A 24021-nucleotide genomic window follows, 5' to 3' on the forward strand; every position below is an offset into this window, starting at 1 on the left:
CTACAACCCGACGTTATGTGTATAATTGTATAATATAGTTTATAATTATTTAGTTTTTAGACAAATTATGTAGAACTCTAAACTATAATATGGATCAGAATTTTATGTGAATATTAATTAATTAATGTTATATACATAATAGATAAATATAAATCTGACGATAATGCTAATAACACTGAAGATCAATCACGTATTTGAAAACAAAATAATTTAATATTATGCACGATGTAGCTTAAGCCCAGAGTGTGTCTTTGATGTCAGTTAAAAATAAGTGATCTAAAACCTTTAGAAACTACGGTATAAAATAAAATGATGGACAGCAAAAAATGCGTAAATATTAATATACTAACGACGAACAACCTTGTTTCAAACACTGTGGACTCCTATACCCCCCCCTCCCTATTCCCTATCACCAGGAAATATGGTATCTATACTATTGTTTAAAATAATTAATAATAATATAATACAGTCGTATGTATATACAGGTGACACCGTATTTTGGTTCTTTTTATACAGTATACAATCAAAAGAGCACAAGTTCGTGTATAACAAATGCTGTAGAGAACTCCACCGCGTGCGCCGATCTATCCAATCGACCTCTTCCCATTATCACGCAGATATATAATAGATTGTGCTGATGCATAACAATAGTAATAAGACGGCAAAACAACCGCTAAATGGCCGTCGGCAGGAATTATATACGGTATAACGGTCGTATGTATGAATAATAATATATAGGTATATACGGGTTGCGACGGGTACCAATTTTATAAGAGATTAGTCTGACTATAGAGCTGCAGTGCCCGTTCATTGGGCGCGATTACGACACCGGTCGGGCACAAAACTAGTGGTAAAAAAAAATATTCAACTGACCGCTAATTATTCTGTTTTGACACAACTGTAGTTATAATGCACACCAGAAATCGGTTCCGAACCCTGCCGCCGCCGCTGCTGCCGCACGATAACATTATAAAATACGGTAATTCGTGAAAATTCGTTGTCGTTTTTATATATATTATTATAATACAAATATATTATACCTATACATATAAATATATAATTGTATACGTCGTCGCGACCCAATTGGTCGTCGGGCGTGAGCCGAATTTCGTTTGCACCGCCGCCGATATAGACGATTATCATTGTCGTAATAAGAAAACGACGCGTTTCGGATGTGATTTTAAAATATTATATTGTCACTGATATTATAAGAGCGTATTGTTTAGGTATTGTTATTGCAATAATTATTATCATCAAATTTTTATTTTTCAAAAAGCCAATGACACTGTTATTGTTATTACAATGACACTATGTCAGTATACATCGTTTACGAAGATTTTTCACGCGTAATTGAATAAAAAATTATATTAAGATATCCACCGCAGTCGCGTGCCCGTATAATAATTGTCTAATTTTTGATAATTTTGCAATAATTCAATAATTGCATACACTATTGAAGCTAATTCCGTCGGTTTTCTGTACGTTATATTAGCCCTGGCCGTCGTCATCACTCGCTGGAATAGTGTGAAAAGTGAAAATACGACATTTTATGTAATAATCGAGACGTAGAACAATATTTTACGACGACTATTAACTCAAAAACAATTTTTTTTAGATACTTTTTCTGCAACATGTATATTATTATGGCGCAACGTCTAATAAATTATCGATTCAGTTCAACGATTCGTTCGGTATTTTTTATAATTTTTGTACAAATTTGCATTGCGTATAAAAAATGTTGGCCTTAGAATAGAATATCATCCAATGCAGTAAATACGCGTAAAATTGAAAAATCGCGCATTTTGTATACGACTCCATCGAGATTAATGAGACAGTGGGCCGAAATCACGTTTTCCCACGCACCCGGATTGGACAGGTGGTCGTCGTCAGTAGAAGGCAACGGACATTATAATGCTATCGGCCAGCGGATCGTAGGTAGATATATACATGTTTATTATACAGAGTATACCTAATCCAGTAATCCATTTATAAACCACTACACTAATTTGCTATTAGCCGATGTCTGTGATTTCAAAAACAAAAACAAATATTTTTTGAGGCATATGGTTGTACCGTTACATTTTTTGGATAAAAATCTACTTTCCGTCGTAGATTTTTAAGGTTTTACCACTTTTTGTGGCGAATAATAGCAAATCATATTTTATAAAATAATTATGTAAATTTTATTTTGTGACTATTAAACGAGCATATAACATAAGGCAATGTGGGATGGCTTTAGTTTTTACATTAGACACAATTATACATCAATTTAGACATTTGTTTATTTGTATACCCATATAATCATTGCATATATTATGTAGGCGTGTAAACATGCCCAATGATGATGTCACATCATATTTTGCAGAATTATTTTGCATTGAATCTCTTTTTTAATTTTGGATAAATTTTGATGACCGCGAAGACAAATAGGTACATATTATTACTTCAAACTTTAAAAAAGGTTATCAGCCGGGAGTCGGGAAAAACTCGTTGAGACGTCGTGTACGTAAGAAATGCTATAATGATAAACGAGGTACGTTTAATAATATATATCAACACGAGACTTACCCACGACGTTCATGAGCGCCATCGTTTCGCACAGGTAGTACCTGTAGGTCCACCAGTTGTGGTACCGCAGGTTCTCCCACAGGTAGTCGAGCAGAATTTTTTTCTTCTGCTTCTTCTCGGCGTCCGTGCATATGGCCACGTCCAGGTCCATCATAAGCGCCCGGATTTTGCCACCTTCCCAGTGTTTCCACAGCCATCTGGGCGTGTAGAACAATATCGCCTGCGTGAAAAAAATAAAATAATAATGTATTAAATTGTATAGGCAAAACATAACATCATTACCTACAATAATCATTATACATTGCAAGGGCCGGTAATGATAGTATCTTTCCCACTGCAGTGCATGCTACGAATATCACCTTTAGAATAATATACATAACTTCGTCCTACACCTCACCACCTCCTAAAATCTCGATCGGAGCCTCTAGCTAGATCACGCCACTCATAAGCACTTTAATTTCTTTTTTCTCTGAAACACCGTGTGGATGCAATTACATCCCTATGCATCCTCCTCGTGGCACCTTCACACCACTGTGACGTTTACCGACATCGCGAGAGCATACCTACAAACGCGGGTGCACACAATATTAGTATAATATATTATATGAACCAAATGTGCGTCATGTATACCATATAGTAATATGACGAGCGACTATATTATTGCATACGACGAGAAACTGAGCACGCGGGACCGATCAATCATTTTGCGGACCGAACAACAAATTGGCCAACATCCCGTACACATATACACACCCCCTCGCGGTCCCCGCAGTGGACGTCGTTTTTATTGGCCAGTATATTAAAAATAATTAGAAGTAATTTTATATTTTCTTTGGCACCATTGTCGTAGTTTTGGCACCGGTCCGGACTATGTGCACATTGTGTCAATCTCCGCCGAGAGTGGACTTTTTTTATTATTATTTTGTTATTTCTTCGTTTGTTTGGTTCGGTTTTTTCTTAACTTTTTTATTTTTGCGTTAGACCGTTGAGTGATTTACGAGACGCATTTGCCGCGGCTTCTTTCGCTACACCTCCCCTCCTCTCCTCAACATCCCGTGAGAAAACGAGTTGAGAAACCCGAATCGGACGTATGAGAAATATTTCGACGGAATGTGACGGGGGACCGACCGTTGGACGGACAGCCGTCTGTCGACGCCCGACCGAGAATATAATAATATTAATATAATGATATTGTATTATAATATTCGGCAGAGCGCCCGTCCTGCATGCCGTCGCCGGTCGGTGAAATTTCTTAATTAGAATTGTTTCGTATGGTCTGAGGCGGTTGCGGCGGCGGGGCCAAACGGCGTCCAGTTGAGTTAATTTTAATGTTATAATCTTGTCTAGCCAGAGTGAACAGTCGTCGTCACGGCCGGGCTGTTGTTATTATTATTTGTTTTCTTCATATTATTATATATTTATCATTATTTTTTATTATTTTTATTTTTTGTAATTCCACAAAAATTGAGGCCAGCGCAGTTCAGTTACTCAAAGCTATATTATAATGATCCGGACCGTCACTATGTATACATAGTAATATTATATACTATATGGGATCACTGCGCGGATGCTTTACGACTATACCATTGTCTCGGAAACGATGGCCTTAATCCACCGTCACATTTTTAGGCTAATCTTGATAATATGGAAGAAAAATAATAATAACGTAAAAATGATGCATCCGGCGATCGAACACAAAACAGAGGGGTACGTAAGCTCATGAAGAATAAAATTAACGTACATCAAGCGAGTGATAAATTGAAAATTAAATATCAAATATTTTGGTGTACCTAGCCGTACCGTACCTAACTATAAAATTATAATGTTACACATAAAGAATATAATATACGGTTATTTACCTTGAAAATATTTTCTATAAAAAAATGTATTTTGATGATCTATGGGGTATTATAATAATATTATAATGAAAGATAATAATATACAAAATATACGTGTTAAAAGTAGGAATATGTATATTTTTTATTAATTACTGTGCACCTACCAAATCCATAATACACGTACATACTCGTACAGTATATATAACTGCAGTGTTGGGAATAGATAACTAAACAATTATCTAGATAAGATAAGATAATTTTAACAAAATATTATTTAGATAACGATAAATACAACAATACATTTATCTAGATTAACCCAACCTAACCCGCACGCAGGTTCTCGTATTATCGTAATACCGCCGTTAGCAATAATAACAAGAAATATATTCTTCTAATTTAATAAATAATTTATATTATATTAGAATTTTAGTAACATTGGTTTTATAATTTTGTAGGGGCACTATAATATTTATCTAGATACATTTATCTAGATAAGCCCATTTTTTATCTAAGCTAAACATTAGATAAATCGTAACAAAATTATCTAGATACTTTAAAAGATAATTTATTTCAAAAAATATTATCTAGATAATTACCAATACTGTATATAAGTAGGTAAGTATTGAAATTATTATAAACCGATTTTGTTAAATCTAACGGTTGTATTGCTATTGTTTCGTCGCGAGTTGAGTGTATAATATTTAAATTAATAATACATTATAAATTATAATATATACGTTGCGTATTATACAGTCATTTAACAAGAAAAAAATTTGAATAATTAATTAGAATAATATTATTATCTTCAACGATATGAAATCATTTTCAGTATGATGTAAAAATTGAAATATTAAACAATAACATTTTATTATGTTATAAATTTAAACTCGAGTTCACCAATAGCCATTTCGTCAACATAATAACATAGTGATCGAAGTGGTGGATGAGGCATTTAGGGATGCATCCAGCACATTCTCTTCTCAAGTCCGTATTTTATATATTATACATCACGATGTGGTACGATTTGGACACACCGTTAAGCTGTATTCAAATGTGTATTATACGTTCATTATTTGAGCATTGTGCCCACGGACTGGCGGTGACCACAAAAATGTCAAAACCTAATATAAATTTCCATACCTAAGACATCGTCTAACCTATAGACCGATGATAACGACTCTGTTAAATAAAACCACCGTGGGTTCAGGGTTGGCTTCCCGTCCATCGAACTGCGTTGTACACTAGGTATCTTATGTCACACCAAGGGAGCGGAAACTAAGGCGTCTCGTCTCTCGACGTCTTGTTACGAATTCAGTCGAGCGGGAATTTGCCTACGGCGCGGCATGCTTCGGGGCGAGTAACTTGATAGCCGACACGATTATAATATTAGCGAACGAGCCGAAAAGTAAACAACAGTAGGCACTGGACGAAATGCAAAAAACCAATAATACGACCTAACTTGCACGAGGCTTTAATATATCATGACTTTAAACCGTTTGATAACATAAAATAATTTTAAATAATACGTCACCAAAAAACGTTATAATCATTATGAAAGTCTTATAAATCTTGTACTTTTTTTCTATCCAGTTTTATTTATCGTGTTTCACGAATAGTCGATGTAAAAATGCCTTAGTTATTACTATATTCAATTTTGTTTCCTTTTTTTAGAAAACTTACAATAGTATTTTCGAAGTAGAATCCGATCGCTTATCCACCGTAAAAACAACTATATATAACCTATTGCCACAACGTTCAATGACAATCGAACGAAATTCCTGAGGGTTTTTTGTCTCGAACGTAAAAAATTGGACAAAAAAAGACTGTAGCTTCAGCAAAAGTTGAAAATATGATTCAACGAAATCTCGTTAAAAATTTAGGCTAACCTGGCTAAGGCTGACCTACGTATTATATACATAGACGTATAATTTGTATATTAATGGTATACCTAACTTTGTTATCTAAATCATGTTGAAAAATAAAAACATGATAATTAACGAGATCCAGTATAATAAACACAAAAATGAATGTATATAGTATATGCAGCCTATAACCTTTAAGGAATTCATTATATTCTCATAATTGATACGTTCACCGCGTGTCCAACTTTTATAATTGGAGCAGCATGTTTACCGGCTATGTATGCGCGGTCCAGTTGACTTGGATATTTCAAAACTAGAACATTACACACATCGAAAATTAAAACGAAAAGATCGAACGTCACGGACAGTCGTTGAGTATGCTACAAGTTAATTATCCTATATTTGGACATAATTATCAATGTCGAAAGTCCGTCAGATGGGCACAGTGAAAATACGAAATTTCGATTTATCACGACATTCGGTTTTTGTGGTAATAAGCGTAAATTCTTAACCCAAATCGCCCACCTCAAATCTTGTTCTTCGAGATGCCGCGGCGCCAAAAGTCAAATGTATACGAGATGAACAATTTTGAATTTAAGCGATTCAAAGTCGGGAGACATACTATTATTCTTAAGTCATTTCGTCAAAGGACCTTTTATTCACAACGCAGCAATCAATAATATCATTTTTCTCCACTGACCATTATTTCCTCAAAAAATAAATAAATCAATAAAAATATTGACCATTTTCCTCTAATAAGGAATTAAGAATATAATAAATATATATTTTGTAAGTCATATTATATTAACCGAAAAAAAAAATTATTTCTAAATTATTAACAGTTATTATATTTTTTTATAAAACTATGTTTAGTACAGATAAAATAAATAGTTAAAAGGACTAAATAAGCTAAATTATCGGCTATATTGTATAATATTTGGAGACAGACTTTTTATGTTTGAAAAGGAAAATAAACAGTGGAGGAAAACGGTATTTAATTTTTGGAGAAAAATGGACCCAATCATAATATAATTTATACCTGAGAGTTTGTATAATACTATAGTATAGGTACTATAATACTACCTAGTGGCTAGTATATACTATCGTTTTAAATTCGAACGATGCCGGCTGTTGTGTGACGACAGATAATTGATACCGGCCGATGCAAAATGCAAATACGCGCGTACAGGACACGTCTGGCCCGAAAAACTCTAAGTCTTAATGGGCTCGGCCGATGATAATAATATAATGGACGCCGGTCACAAATGCTTTTACCGACCATATGTTTTTGATCTGCGAGCGTGACAACCCATCCGAAAATCTATTTTGGCGGATAATCACGAGACGTGAGTATGGTGGGAGTATGGGGTATACCTATTGTATGGCGACCATACAGGTTACCTGTCTATAATACCAGCCAACCCAAAACTTTTAATAAAATCCATTATTTGTTAGGTGCTGACCGCACCATATCTATTTGACTTTCGACCAACGACAGTAAAATTGTTGTGCCGAATTTCAACGCGCAGTATTTTATTATATTATACGATTAACAGACAAATAAATTATTGAATAATGAATATAAATTACAATTTATTATGAAATAATAAAATTTGTTCTTTATTGTTCAATGTTGGGGGGCACATAATAATATATGACCAACATACACGTCGTACTTCCAACAATATATGTCACAGCCCATATTAATTGACATCACCATTCATACTGCATCAACACATATTATTTTGAACAATACACGGTAAAATACAATGAAAAAAATGATCGATAAGTAATATCGAACGACTTTTGTCGGGTTTGACCGACAAATATTAACTGAAGTTTAACATTTAAATGCCTACGAATACATTTAAAAAGTAAATGATACATTTAAAAAAAAAATTAAAAATAAAAATACGTGTAATGGCTCGATGAGTGACGGTTGATAAAGTTGAAAATGTATAATATTTTAATTTTTACATAATAGAAAAATAATATAAAATGGTAAACATGTACACTCAAAACATGAAATATATTATATTGATAAATAAAAACTTATACATTTTACTAGTTTAACCATACTGAAATTGGCCGTTGTTCACAATGATCAAACACCGTGTAGCGCGAACAATTATTATTCCCGAACTTAATGTGTAGGTATTCTAATAATCGTAAGTTATTATTAGACAAATTATTATCGCAAATATTATTTCAACTTTCAAGTAGACCTATGACTTAAACTTTTCGGATCAACGAAATCTCTAACAAATATAGTACGCATTATAATATTATGCACGTTTATATTTTATACTATGAACATGTTCAGTGGGGCTCATTATCTTCTTGAAGAATAAATGAAAATATTACTTATATAGTTATTTCTTCGTACAAAACACACATTGTCATAACCAAGTGACCTCGATACATTGGTGACTTTGATGGTTTTTAGCCAAAGATTATAAATCATTTCACCGCGTTTGTCGCCGTCAAGAGCTTCTCATCTATTGACTATATTATTAATATTTTCCAATCATGATCATGCAAAATGAATACTGTATATGCAAAGCTTTTATCATTTTAGTTAATAATATAATTATTTAATGATTTATCTATGAACACAGAATAAAATATTTCGTTTTCTTGACAATCGGAAATAATTTATGTATAAATATATTTTAAAGGTCGAATTATTTAATCCATTGAGTACCAGTACCTATTTAAATTGTCAAATACAAATTTTAAATTGTAGGTAGTAAACGGGCACTGGAGTGTATTGTATATTATATACCTTGATATGTGTACCTATACATATGTAATATTATGTTGAATACTTGTATTGTATAATACTATAATGTAAAGGACCACTAATTTTTCATCTTAAATTTTATTAATATGATTCGAAATGATTTAACAATAGGTATACCTACGACTTAATGAGTTGGTTGGGTAAATGGTGTAATGATGTACACGTGTGCCTATATAAGGTATACTGAGGTATGTTTAATTGTTTAAATAATTGTTTTAAACTCAACGAACAACGAAAGAAACGTGTTTTCAAACAAAATACAATAACGAAGAACTTAAACGGTTTTCCTGATTCGAAATGAAAAAAAATTATATCCTCCCCCCCCCCCCCCCCACCCCACACCATCATCACAACCACCATTCAGTCGTCACTCGTCTCACTGAGCACGGCGACATAGCTGACCTGCAGCTACATAATATATACAATCCACAGGGTTTAAGTTAAACACTATATAAGCGTCCTGCCGCTTGCTATCTTATATTTACAACATGTTTTTACGTATATGATGATAATAGATATCCACGGGCAGGTGTCACCGGAGATTTTAACCCACAGAATTTTACCGGCCAAACTTTTGGGCGCGATCTCTGTCAGGGGCGACGGCAGTCTTTACGACTCCCGTCCGCGGATATCAAAATATATATACGTTACACGCACCTATTATGCCAGGAAGTACCACGGTGCCTAAGCTGAGCGTACAATGTTGAATGTATAATATACATATATATATATTATACATATATATAGTTAAAGGAGTGCATGGGCATATATTTACGCATTACCGTCGAGCTCTACGGGAGTCGAAAAGAGTAGTCTTATTTTTTACTGCGCGTCGTAAAAAACGGAAACCGGTCGTTGAAAAAAGTAAGTTTTTCGTTTTTATCCCTCGTAAAACGAAACGACACAAACGCTTGTAACCGACGACTGCGGGCAGCGGGCGATAGATTATTGCCTTTACGACATTGACTGGTTTAAACGTGCGCAGACGCACGTGATTTCGAACGGGTAATCATTATGTTATATTACATAGCATATTACGTACTGTTTTATTTTTGTTATAACGGCGAGGGGACAAAAAAGAATAAAAAAAACTCCCTTATTCTGTAGAGTAACATTTTTTGAGTTGTTTATTTTAAGTAGTCCTTGTACATATGTATGCTATAGTAGTATAGTATACTACTACACTGTACCTAAATATTCCCCCGTAAAAGCGGACTTAAAGTAAATTTTTTGACGTGAATCTTATCGATACGCGCTCGCGGGATGTTCGTTCGGCGTATAAAAAACGGTCGACCGAAACTTCAGTCGTCCGCTCGATACGCGACTGCCCGCTCTAAACCATGGCACGAGGCCTGCTGCAGTTCAGAATATTGTTCACACACACACACGCACAAAATAATTTCGACTGGGACCCGAGTCGGCGGTCTAAATATAAATTGCCTAAAATAAACAATGGATTGTGTTTTGTTTAGTAATTTACTTGATTTAATGTATTATTGACCCTCCATTAACCGAAAAATTAGAACTCTCGATAGAGTGATCGTGCTGGAGAAGGAGTGAGAGAGAGAGGGAGAGTGTAAGAGAAAGACGGCGACTTATTCGCGCGTGCGTGTTTACGCAATCCGAGTTCGTAAAAAAATTACATAGTTGCAGCTGACTATAACTACTTTAATTCGCAGGTCCGAGAACGGCGCGTGAACCGTTTGTTTTCGTATTTTATCATTATTGTGACGAATGCAACGCGGTGGCGTTTGAGCGGACGTATAGAAAACATTCGAAACCGGTCCACGCGATTACAACAACAATAATATATTATTATTTATTATTTTATCAATGAATCGGGTCATATTAAAATATAATGAGTTTTGTGAAATATCTTTGTGTACAGCGTACGCCAACTTGAAAATAGACGGCATGACATAATATTATTAAAATATTACAATGATTGACGATATTGCGTTTATATTAAATTATATCACATATGGGCAGAGATACGACCAAATATTAGAAGGGAGCTTGAGTTTAAACAGACTTACGAGTTTCATCATACCTGAATTTATTTTTGACTTAATTTCGATTTTCGATAACGATTACTGACAACAAAATATAAAAATGTGTAAGCTATTATAAAATAAAAACACAAGTGCCTACCTAATAGTCTTCCAACAGCAGTATATATGACTTCAACCACATTATTTTATTTGTAATACATTATAATATTTCATAGCAAATGCAGCCTAATCAATTTCTGTATCGATTTCTTTCATAACGAATCTGTATAAAAAAATATAAATATAAATCCCTTCAACCTACAATTTCCTCCTAATGCCGTAACTATTACCAGATTTAAAACCTAACTCCAATAATCAAGTACCCATCAAGATGATGATTCTAATAAATATTTTTAAGAGTTCAAATAAGTAAAGACCCCAAAATCCCCCCTCCCAAATCTTCACCTTAGAGTTAGCTGGTATGGAAAATGAATTACTAATGAATCGATTGGTTCAATAGTATAGGCGTATAATATTGTACATACACGCAGAATAATAATAATAATAACATTCAGTATAGACTATAGATCGTAACACGCAGTAAAAAAATGCAAGAGTATAGTTGCAGAGACAACGAATCGACTAAAAGATTCATATACTATATTAAAAAAAATAGTGTAATATGTAGATACATCTTGAAAACTTGTATGACCGCCGCAACGTCGTCTGCGACAGTGTCACGCGAGTTTATTAACATGGCTGCACATTACTCAAGTTTGAAAGTTAAGTTTTTTCCGAAACTTTTAACTTTACTATACATTGACTTTTTTATGATGCACTACAGTTACAGTACAAGACATGGTTTATTTTTTATCGTGCTGAGGGGAAAATAATATTTAACATTTAATAAGATAAAAAAGTGTAGTTCTTCCTACGTATAATTTGTTTAACATAATATGTCGGCGTTGGCTATTTATTGAGGGGCAAAAATGCAGGCAATTTCTATATACTTACGTAGCGCGGAGACCATATAACAGGCCTTAAGGTATAAAATATAATAGAACAGTCTAAAATGACTTTGCAGGGGTAAAACCAATCACGCCTCGTAGAATAGTCAGATTTTGGTCATTTTTTTTATTATTATTTGAAAGAGGAAAACTTTATTTAGGTCGCATTAGACTCAGATTTTTTATTTATCTTTAAATAACGCTAGCAAAATACACTTAAAAATAATCAAAATTGTTTGTTACAGTCTCTGAATATAGAGTTTTGAAAATCGGAGTCCAGAGAGACCAGTGAAAAACCTTTATCATTTAAAAACAAAAAAAAAAAATCGAAATCTAACTATTTCACGCCGAAGCGTGTTTTGTTATACCAAAAACGCGTCGACTCCGACACCTTCTACCAGATGATAATGACGACCCAACCTCTTCCATTCAACCTTATTCCACTGTTAAACGATAACACTTTATGACAAAGTTGAATGATGGTGTACCTACACTTATTCACTTTCTAAAAGTGCAATATTTAAAAAAATGTCATTTTTAACTTTTTCAAAGTAGATTTCTTTTACAGGCTGATAATAATAATTTATAGACCTGACATGAATGCGCTAATTAAAACGAAAAAAAAAGGTGACTCGTCCTGCCTCCAGTTGTATACAAATTAAGCGCAATAATAATAATATGTATATTGTATACGTTGAACGACCTATAATATTATAATAATATATTATCGTAAATCGTAGTCGTAGTGCATATGGGCAAACCAACAACGCCCGAACGCGATTAACCTTTCAAACCCGAAACAATGTCAGGCGGCACTGAGGACATAATAATTATTTATTATAATAATAATGTGATGTATCATTGACTTGGGTCTAGGACACGTTGAAAATTTGCCCAATACCGTTATCATTGTTGTTATTGTTATCATTATACATACTAGGTGCACGCTTAGGCTCGCTCGTCCCGGTAAAACGTACGCGGTCAATTATCGTCGCACGGGTTACGAATTTTTTTTTCGTCAAAAATAAAATGTTATAAACTTATAACTATGTCATTGTACCGTGCGTTTGTCGCGTGCACAAATTCCTTCGAAACAAAATAATATTATTTTTATTATTACAAATCGACCGCGTTCGGCGTTAGTGCGTAGGTATACTAGCTGCATGCACAGGCAGCGGTTAAAAACATATGGTATAATATTATAACGAATAGATACAATATTAAATTACATCAAAACGAGTTTCAAGCGTTCAAATTGTTCCGATTGAACAAATCGTTTTTTGTTTCGGTCAATATGCGACTAAACGCGTGCACACAACCACGCTGGTATAGTTTTTAAGTTCATGTATGATATTACATCTTGGGTTGGTATAATATAGTACAAAATTACTTGCATATGCATCTCGTAGGTATGTGCTTAACGCTCCTCCCTCAAAGCCTTAGCGCAGATATGTGTTGAAATGTTGAATTGAGAAATAAGATTTATTATAATGTACAAACGCAAAAAGAATATATGATACATTGTAATTCATTTGTTTTATTCTCAAAGGTAGGTACGGAAAACAATTTATTATTTAGATTACCATACCTACAGGGAATACCTATCGATTATTTTCCTTATAGGTAGGTATTAAATAGGTGTACACGGTGGACCCGAATAAATTAAACTACCTACCTATTTATATTTACAAACTTACAACATAGTACGTTGGTGCAACAGGACAGGATCTGAGCCTTTGAAGAATATTAAAGTATTTATTTCTTAAATTCAGTTGAACAATTTTAAATGTTAACTAGACATTATTGTTTTTTATTGTTATCATAGTATAATAATATTATGTTTTTTAAAGACATCGAGGACGAATTTAGGACTCAACATCGTCATTAGTCGTATAAGTAATATATATATATATATATATTATACTGGCAATAAAGCCCGTTACTGCATGCACAAATAACAATAAAATAACATCATTATTTTATAAATTTATAATATGAGAAAATCTAGTTCTCTTTTAAACACGACGGACCGACTGGTACATAATATTATAATATACGTGGGGCGCTTCCGTTTGTATATTCGCTTAAAAGTTATTGCTGAGTGCGGACCCGCACTGTAGTGGGTGTAAATGTGCAATCGAATAACTATTCGTGTCGTACCCGTACTATACGACTTTAATGGAAGTGACTCATAATTTAAATAATATAGTAGGTAGGTACTTATGTAAATAATTATTTTCCGGCAACGAATCATTTTTTAGACGCACTTATAACGTTAATATATTTATATACAATTACAATAATTGTGTACTCCAAGTCTAACATCATAACTTGCAGACCATCATATTCAAAGCTGGACACTAACTAGTTAGAAAGTTACTTTTTAAATATCTTTCTAACTTATGTACTTAACTAGTTTGTTTTAATTCATAATAACTTTGTAACTTAAAGAGTTGAATTCAATATGTAAAACAACCTAATCTAACTGGTTAAAAACAATAATTACAGAACTAGTGATTTTTGTTTTTTTTTTTTTTTAATTTTCCGAAAATCCAAATGTTTCTTAAAATTGCTGGGGGCCGACTGTTAGTATCTATATTATAGCGGTGATCATAATTTACTAACGATGAATATTGAGTATTTTCAATTTTATGATAAAAACATTTTTCTCCGCATATAATTTCTAATTAGTTATTTATTTATTTATTTTTTTTATTTAAAGCCTCTAGTATAAACTATGATTGCTTGACAATTACATAATAAAAACAAAACAATACAAAATTAAGGTTAACGCATCATATCAAATTCTTATATACTATATAATGAAGTTCTAATTAGTTATTTATATTAGTTACATTTCTTGTAATGTACGTTAACCACGATACCTATAGTTATACTGGTCTATAGATTCACATTTTATACGAATATACTTTATTGTATCATACTGTTTATATATTTATTTGTTATACATAATGACTGATATTCCAATTCGAAATTAAGGATATTACTTAATACTTATTACTTATTAGTTATTACATACCTATACTTGTAACATTTGATCAAATTAGTCATCTGTTGTTTAATAAAAATGTTCTATTTTCAGCAATAATTTAAGTTTGATACCGAGTAATTAAATTATGTAATATTTTACATATTATTTTAAAATATCTGTAAAAAAACTAACTTCTAACTTCTACTCTAACTTAAATTATTATTTTTAACAAACTAACATATATTCTAACTTCGTAAGTATTAAAGTAACATAGATTTAACTACCTAGTTGAAAATAATATCTTACCCAGCTTTGAATTCATATTATACCTATTATCATAAAATACTATTGAAAAGAGACAACTGCAAATCAACTTCGGTTTATTGAGCCATCGCAAAAAATAAACTAAAAAATGACTTACATAATTTATTACAAACCATCATTCACATATATTAAATTAATTCAAGAAAAACGCGTGTAGGTCTGGCCGTCGTCTGCATACGACAGTATAATATATTTTATAATTTAATAATATGTAGGTATACACAAATATACAATATATTATATTATTATATACACCACGGGTGTCGCGAGCGATTACGTTATAATATTATGCTAAATTATAATTTATAATAATAGTATAACGTTATATTATTATAGTCTGTACGAAAGATCTCATCCGAAAACAATATCTCAACCGCTACTCTTCTATTTACGACCGGAGATAATCTATTTAGCTTATCGAATCCTCCCGTGAATTCCTGAATAACAATGTCACCGTTTCGTTTCGTTGAACTTTGGATGCTGTTACTTGATATCGTACGGTGAAGTGGAAATAGTGTTAATATAATACAAATATGATTTCAAAACAATAATACTGGTTGAGAATAGATTTAACTTATCCAGTGGAAGCATGAAAACGGTTTATATTTTAACACTACAATATTAAGTATATTGATCGTCAATCATCGAAGCGTGTAATTTTTTTTTTTACTTACAATTTTGTTTTGTCAAATAAATCAGTTTTTTTTGGACACTCAAGAAAATCAAAAAAAGAACTCTCCACAAAACACCTGCCAAAGTTTAAAAAAAGATGAACATTTTCCAATTGGTAGGTAGACAACGCGTCATAAAAATACAAACAACAATGTAATCTCTTTTTTTCTATTCTCTATTTGAACGGAAACTGAAAGTCACTATATGGCGACATTTTCTGTTTTATAATAATTAACTAAAGTGTTGTCTGTGCCGAATATTCGACGGCACCATTGCACTACACCACACGCGTAGATACATATTAATTGTGTATTCGTTCTGGAGAGAGAACCAATCATTTTTCTATCATCCCTATTGCAACGTTTAAAACCAGCTGGGGCCTCAATTTGATGACGATATCAAAAATTTAAAAACTCAATTTTATTTTAATGCATCGCAAAATGCATATTTACCAGAAACGGTTTTAATTCAGTAACTGCGCTTAACCATAGTAGGTACAAAATGTGAAAAATCGTCCGTGAAGTTTGTGAGCGAGCCACCAGCACACTTAAAATTGTATGATAATTTTGTACTACGACACATCAATACGAACATAATTGTATTTAAAATAAATGGTAAACTACGATGATAGTGTTGTTCTCGTAGCATCTGAAACCAGACGTTTACACAGTCCTGATCGGCCATTTCGATGTTAATCGCGGCACCGTTCTGTATCATAGCTATTATAGCAGGTAGTAGTGTATAGTATACATAATAATATTATAGGTACCTAATAATAATGATCGTGTTTAAGAGCGTAACGCGTATCGTGCATATACGTCAGCCCTATAACCCCCACCCCCACCGACGGTCTATTCGGCACGTCCCTGACGTTTAAAGTCGATATTATTTTTAGACGTAACCAGCACGTAAATCGCATTGTCCAAAAAAAAAAAAAAATAATAATAATAATAAAAAAATGTAAAACAAAAACTAAAAAAAAGGAACGGTACGCGCGTGCGTGTAAAAAAGGGAGGTGGAGAGATGATGGGTTTTAAACGGCTGTTCCGGTGGCCTCCGGCCAAACGCGGACCGCGGTGTAGGTATATATGGTATCGTTTTTCAACCGCACGTGCGATGATCTTTACCAGGTGGCACATTCCTCCACTCCCGCGGACGCTACAGCGTTTATTTTTTCCACCATATATATAATAATATTATATCTGAAAACGCGTTTGATGCAGCACGTGAATTCAAATCGTGTCGATACGTCATCATCATTGTTTTTTTTGTTATTATCGTTACGATCATTATTATACCGTGTTACGATCGTAACGGAATACGGCAAGACAGAACCGCATACGTGATAGTTGGCGTCTACTATGGGGTGAGAGTGGGTGCAGAAGAGAAGGACTAGAGGTGCTGGAGTTAGGACCAAAGGTTACTTTCGAGCGAACATGATTTTCTCTTAAAGATATAAACATACAGAGAAAATTGTGGATATACATTTGTGAACAAAAAATGAATAGTGCGAAATACGCAATAAATATTAGATTAATCATAAATCATTGCCTAATTATGATACAGGCAACTGTTACGTGACAGTGTCCACCATAAGAGGTATTGGTCTTTTGCTATCAAATTTTTCGTGATCAAATGTCCACTTTTTTGTAAACAGTTTTCGCCAAACATATTTGACGCATATCCATCACATATGTAATTAATATCTATATACAAATTTATGTTATAAATCTGATAATAAAAAACAATAGTACTTAAATCCGTGACTGGCGGTATAGTACCTACCCATAAATGCGATTGTTGAGACTGATCCGACTATAATGTAGTCTTCTCTTAAACGTTTTTAATAGTCATTCAAGTCATTGTTAGGTATACTAATTATAAACACACAAATTGATCGGATAAACTGATAAAACAATAATACATAGTAATAAAATACAATAGCATTGCAAATAATTATACACATCGGAGCACATGACGCGTCTCATTGTTTTGTCCATTAATATGACGCGAAAAAAAATTGTGAGTGTGAAAAAATGTAAAATGTTTCAAAACCAGACTTATAATATTAGATAGGTTCCTAAGTACTGTTTAAACGACTAATGTGCGTCGGAATATCGATTACCTCAATCGTCTACACAGGTATGAAAATATAGTATTTAGAATCGAAAATTCGTCATGAGTGACATGAGTTATTATATTACTCATTATGGTCTTAAAATGTTCAATGTGATATCGTTATAATATTATGTACCTACTAATTTCGCCCGTAAGACAATATAATACATCAACACTCTAATATATTATAATGAACAATTGCTTTCTATGACAAACCGAGGTCGATGGTTTGGCGCGTAGCTTTGGTTTTTGATTAAACGCAATAATAATTTTCTACCACTAAGCGTATCTTCGCGAGTCGCGACACATGTAAATAATAATAATTATGATGATTATGACGATATAGACGTTGTAAAAAAATTACTTAATTTCACGGTACGACTTTACGCGATTTAAATTTTAAAATAATGAACTTCGCCCGAAAGACATACATAATATTATGTTGGTAATACGTATGTGTGCAGTGTATAATATAATATATTATACATAATACATATGCGTATATATTATATAATAGTCACTAAGTTTTATACAGTAACAATATTATAGGTGGTACACGTTTACCTTCCAATCATAGTTTGTCGAGAGATCATTATTATTATTATTGTTATATATTATTATTATAATATATAATAAATATAATTACCTGCGAAATTTTTGTTTCTGCAGATTGAACGAGAAAAAATAACACCATGTCACCTTTGGGCACGTGTAAATTACATTATACATTATAAAAACTCAATTTTGTTTTTTGTGCAAATACTTCCATCGCATCTCTCACCGATTATCATTTATTGTTTACACGTGCCATTATAGTCCGTGTTCTATAATTTAGTATGAAATTATTAAGACACAATGGCTATATGTATAATATAAAACTGTAAGGCTATAGCCTATAACCTACCTATAGAGCCATACAGGGGAAACCTGGGTAAGACTAGGACTAGAGGTAAGATGGGACATCGCTGTATCTCGGAAACTTTATAAAATGATCTAATAGTCAGAAACTATTGACTTTTGGGAAAAAATGGTTAAACAAAAAATGCTTATATCAAATAATAATTCAAATTATACGGTTCACGGGTGCGTTGAATTTAACAGCAATATAATATGTGATGTAATATTTTACGAACATAAAATAGTTAGTAAGTAATTAAATAATATTATTTATTCTTAATCACTCTTATATAACTTTTAATGGCTAGTTTTGTTAGGTTTCAATTAATGTGACTTTGGCAGAGTTTATACTTATTTTAAGAATAATAGACACGTTATATTAAAATATTACAATTTGGGATAAGACGGGAAAAATACAATGGGGCAAGATGGTCCATGTCCCATTGTCCCATGTTATTATTATTTTTTTTAAAGTTTTAAATTACCTAGGCTTTATTTGTATCCTGTTGTATGAATATACCTAGTATACTCAAGTAAATGTTTTATAAGCAAATATAACTATAGATATTATCATTTAGACATTAGATGTGAAACTTAATACTATTACTATCATTTTCCTGATATATTATGTTAATGTACATCGATTGTATGTGTTTAATGTACTTGTAGTTTGTACAATAAAAAAATAAAGATTTTAAACTTGAATAACATTTAATTACCTATATGATATGAAATTAATTGTATTTGTTATGAATAGACCTATCTTACCTCAGCCATGGTCCATGATGAGACAAAAATAAATTTGTATATTTAGTAAAAATGTTTAATTAATAATAATATAACAAAACTGGTAGAAAATTTAGTAATTACACATAGTATTACACTATTACATACATTGTAATAAAGAATCTTTATTTTTTAAAACTAAATATTAATCTTCTTATTAAAGTTCGGTGTCCCATCTTAATCACCCCTATATTATATGTTATCCTATATACCTGTATTATAAAAATATACTGTACATGGTATTTAACTGAGCACGCTTACCCAGGGGGGGGGGGGGGGGGGGGTTATAATTAACTAGTTATTCGTATGCCGGTTTTTAAATTTTTTTTAGTAGGTATAAGTACTCAAAGACTCTATATTTTCATATACTTAGATTTGTATACAATTTAAGGAATATACTGAGGAAATTATAAAATTATAAGATTATAATAAATGATTACAAGTACATTTACAAGTGTAATTCTTAAATCAACAAAGCCCCAACATATTTTTAAACCTATTATCATGGACTATCATCCAAAGTCTATAAAGTAACAACAAAAAGGTGGTTTTCATTTTAAAAGACGTATGTACAGAGTAAAATATGTATCGAAGTATTTAAAATTTTAGAATGGTGTTCAAGTGTAGGCACTTAAATATTCTAAAAACCAGAACTTGAACAACTTCATTATTAATAAATGAGAAAAAATGGGGATGAGCATATCTGAGACTGAGTTTCACAAACTCCCTGTATAATATTAACAATATTTCTCATATTATAATGGTGTGAACCCCACTCGATTAATAATGTATCCAAAAATGTTTATTTATTTGCGATTTTTATTTTTTTGATCGTATACAAATTACAAAGACGATATATTTTATATTTGCTGACGTCAATCGTTTTTATGGAGCACAAAAGAGCGTAAATAAAATAAAAAAGCTTTTGTTTCATCATCACTGATTCTGCTGCCGTCTCACGTAATTTGTTAAAGCATTATAGGAACCCACAGAGACAGAATTCCAATCAAAATCTAATTCATTCATCATCGGACATATTATTATCATCCAAACACAAAATTGTAAATGTTGTTAGAAAAAAAACCCCCGACCAGATTTGGCGGTGTTGAGTAAATTTAATTATTATGAATGCAAATTTGGTTTCTTTGAATTATCCGAACTCCTCCGAACATTCAAAATTATTATTTTTATTCGATTACTGTTACAGCCTTTAAACTACCCAAGTTTGAATACTTACATTATGTATACTATGAATACTATATATATTATATATGTACCAATATAGGTGATGCACCTCGTAAATGTCAAAAATTAAATTTTTTTTATAAATATGTACTTTCATTGACGGGAATGCCACCTCCATGTAACGGTAATATTTTTTGGTCCCCGCAAGTATATAAATTTTTTAATTTTTTATTATTTACATAATATTATGTATCTAATATCATTTTTCTAAAATTTGCATGCACTCTATACAGAGGCCGGCCATCTCTAAATTTCAGTTCTGTTAACAGTCACCTCTGTAGGACGGCCACGAGTAAATAACGGCCTCTAAATAACGGTCATTATTTCCTGTCCCTTCAATGACCATATGACCGTTATATGGAAGTATTAGGGTTAGAAATAATAATAATATACTTACGTCTTACATATAAAACATACACGTCAAAACATTAATCAAACACGTTTTTGAGAACCTAAAAATGTAAAAAATCAATCGATGTCCAAATAATGTGAAAGCAAAATATTAGAGGCAATAAACTTTATATACATATTCCATATTATACACGTTATTATGGCAATAAAAATGTTTTTATGATGCAATTAAAAAGCATATTTTAACGTTTCGTTGTAATGGACAAAAAATAGGTTGATATATTAAAATATGTACATAATATTTTATGTTATTGATCTAATCGTATTACTAATTATATTAGAAAATCGTTAAGCATCATGACAAGTCGTTATTGATAACGCTAGGCCGGCTCTATATAATATACATATTGTATATGTATATATATTTTACCATTTATAAGTATATTATACATCCTAACAATAATATTATATACCGAGAAACGAATTCGGTTTGTCACGCGTGATTATGATGATATAATAATATAATATTTTGTCTTAAAAACAACAACGTCGACGAAACGCCCGTTTTCACGCTCGTAGGCCACACATTATATTGTTGTGCATTCGTGTAGCGACGTTTGTGCCTAGTTCCGACGAGGAGCGTTAAGTCGTGTCAAGCTAAACAACATATTTTAGTGTACTTATTATTATTGTTACAGCCCGCGATGAGATTATTTGTTTGGAATTCACACGATTTACGACCGATTACGTCGGTTGCGCGGGTCGACGTTTTACGAGTTTACTTATGTGTGGTCGAGAGTTTTCTTAGGCTTTTTTTCCGCTATTTACTTATTTATTTATTTGTTATTATAATTTTTTTCTTCTTTTTTTTTTTTTTTTATTGAGGTTATAACCATCGAAATTTACTATATTTAAACGTTACGACCGATACCGCGGTGTATACGAAACACGAGTTGCGCCGCTATATACATATAGACAAATATCGTACGAAAATACGCTACGTCACGCGTGCATAATATTATTATATGATAGACATTAAAATAGTTAGACGTATACACCGTAAACAAATATATTGTGCGTTTATTTTTTTTTTTTCCATTTACAGGGAAATAACGCAATGCGGTGACAGTGGTATGACAAATCGCATAGTGATTATTATCAAACGGACAGAAGGAAACGCGTTTCACTATATAAGTGTCTTCCAACATTATCATCGATCAACGATTACTGTTTAATAATATGAGCTCCTAAGCGGAAATAGTTTTCTATCTCCCATCGGTCACCTGCAGAAACCGTCACAAGGTGTTACTGCAGCGCCCTTCCGTGAGAAAACTGCAAATAAACTAGTAAGACCGGCTGCGATGGCCATAGGAGAAAGAAAAACACTTTCGGTCATCAATACTGTAGCCCGAATTCCAGATAATTGTTTGTACGATGACGTCCGATTACGTGATTTTCAAACGTCTCCATTAATATTCCCACGGTGTGCAAACCTCTACTCCGATATAAATATCTATATAATACTTTAATTTAGCAGCACGACTGGAGAACGTTTTGGGGGACGATTGTATCGCCCAAATCAGATTTTAGTCAAATCCTCATTACTTTCTCACCCACCCACCCCTCACATAACATATGTTATATGTATATGTGTATACCTTATACCTATAACAAAATAGTATCGGAATTTATTAGAATTACAGCATAAAAAGTAATTCATCTAATTTTATGCTTGTATAAAATATTAATATTAATATAAAAATATAAAAAGCGGGTAAGTGGATGTCGCTGTCGCTCTGCTGTACATTAGGTTACAAGTGGGTCAATGTATTAAACTTGAATTCAATAAAATAATATCAATGTATAAGAAAAACGATTCTGAGCGGAGACGGTTTGTCAGTCTGGATTTTTTATATTGTTATTATTTATTATAGCCTGTATGTTGAATTAATATTATAATATTCATTTTTTATTCATTTCTATGGTGAAAACAAAGCGTCAGAAATTAAAATCCTATTGTAAGCGGTTTTTCGTAATTTGTCAGTAGTTTTTCCCGTGGTATTAAATAACTATTGAGAAAATCGAAAAATGACCTCTCTAAAGTACCATCTTGGTCCAATTTGCTAAAAGATTAGATACTATGTGTTGAAATCGAAGAACTCTTTCTGATAGAACTTTTGTATACAGGATAAAAAATTAATAAATTAATAAAAAAATAAACACCATTGTAAAACCACTAGCTTCCTCGCTCCGCTCAGAATCTAATACCATATTAATTGGGTTAGTATGGTAAATTAATTTGAAAATAAATAAACATACCGCAGACAAGGACAACGGTCCTAGCAAAACGGAAAAGGAACTTCATTGGAGAAGAACATCGTATAGTGCAGCAAAACAAAATGGGGGGGGTCCATTGGCCATATTTATGCAAAAAATATATGTACCATAATATGGGCATATGGAATAATACGATTAAGATTTCTACAAAATATGTTATCGTAAATGGTTATTGGTTCTATTTCATATTTGATATAATTAATATGGATATTGATGATTTTAATGTCTAT

The 24021-nt window shown here is 32.3% G+C and overlaps 1 protein-coding gene across 2 annotated transcripts in view; it reads right to left on the minus strand.

The window, feature by feature from the left end:
• LOC132948277 (innexin shaking-B) overlaps window positions 1-24021 on the minus strand; it is a 48539-nt gene that overhangs the window by 13540 nt on the left and 10978 nt on the right. For both annotated transcript variants that reach the window (XM_061018688.1, XM_061018687.1), the window contains exon 3: window positions 2569-2788. In XM_061018688.1, the coding sequence (XP_060874671.1) occupies window positions 2569-2788 (220 nt within the window). The remainder of the gene's footprint in view (window positions 1-2568; window positions 2789-24021) is intronic.

The sequence above is a fragment of the Metopolophium dirhodum genome, chromosome 7 (assembly GCF_019925205.1).
Source record: "Metopolophium dirhodum isolate CAU chromosome 7, ASM1992520v1, whole genome shotgun sequence".
NCBI lineage: Eukaryota > Metazoa > Arthropoda > Insecta > Hemiptera > Aphididae > Metopolophium > Metopolophium dirhodum.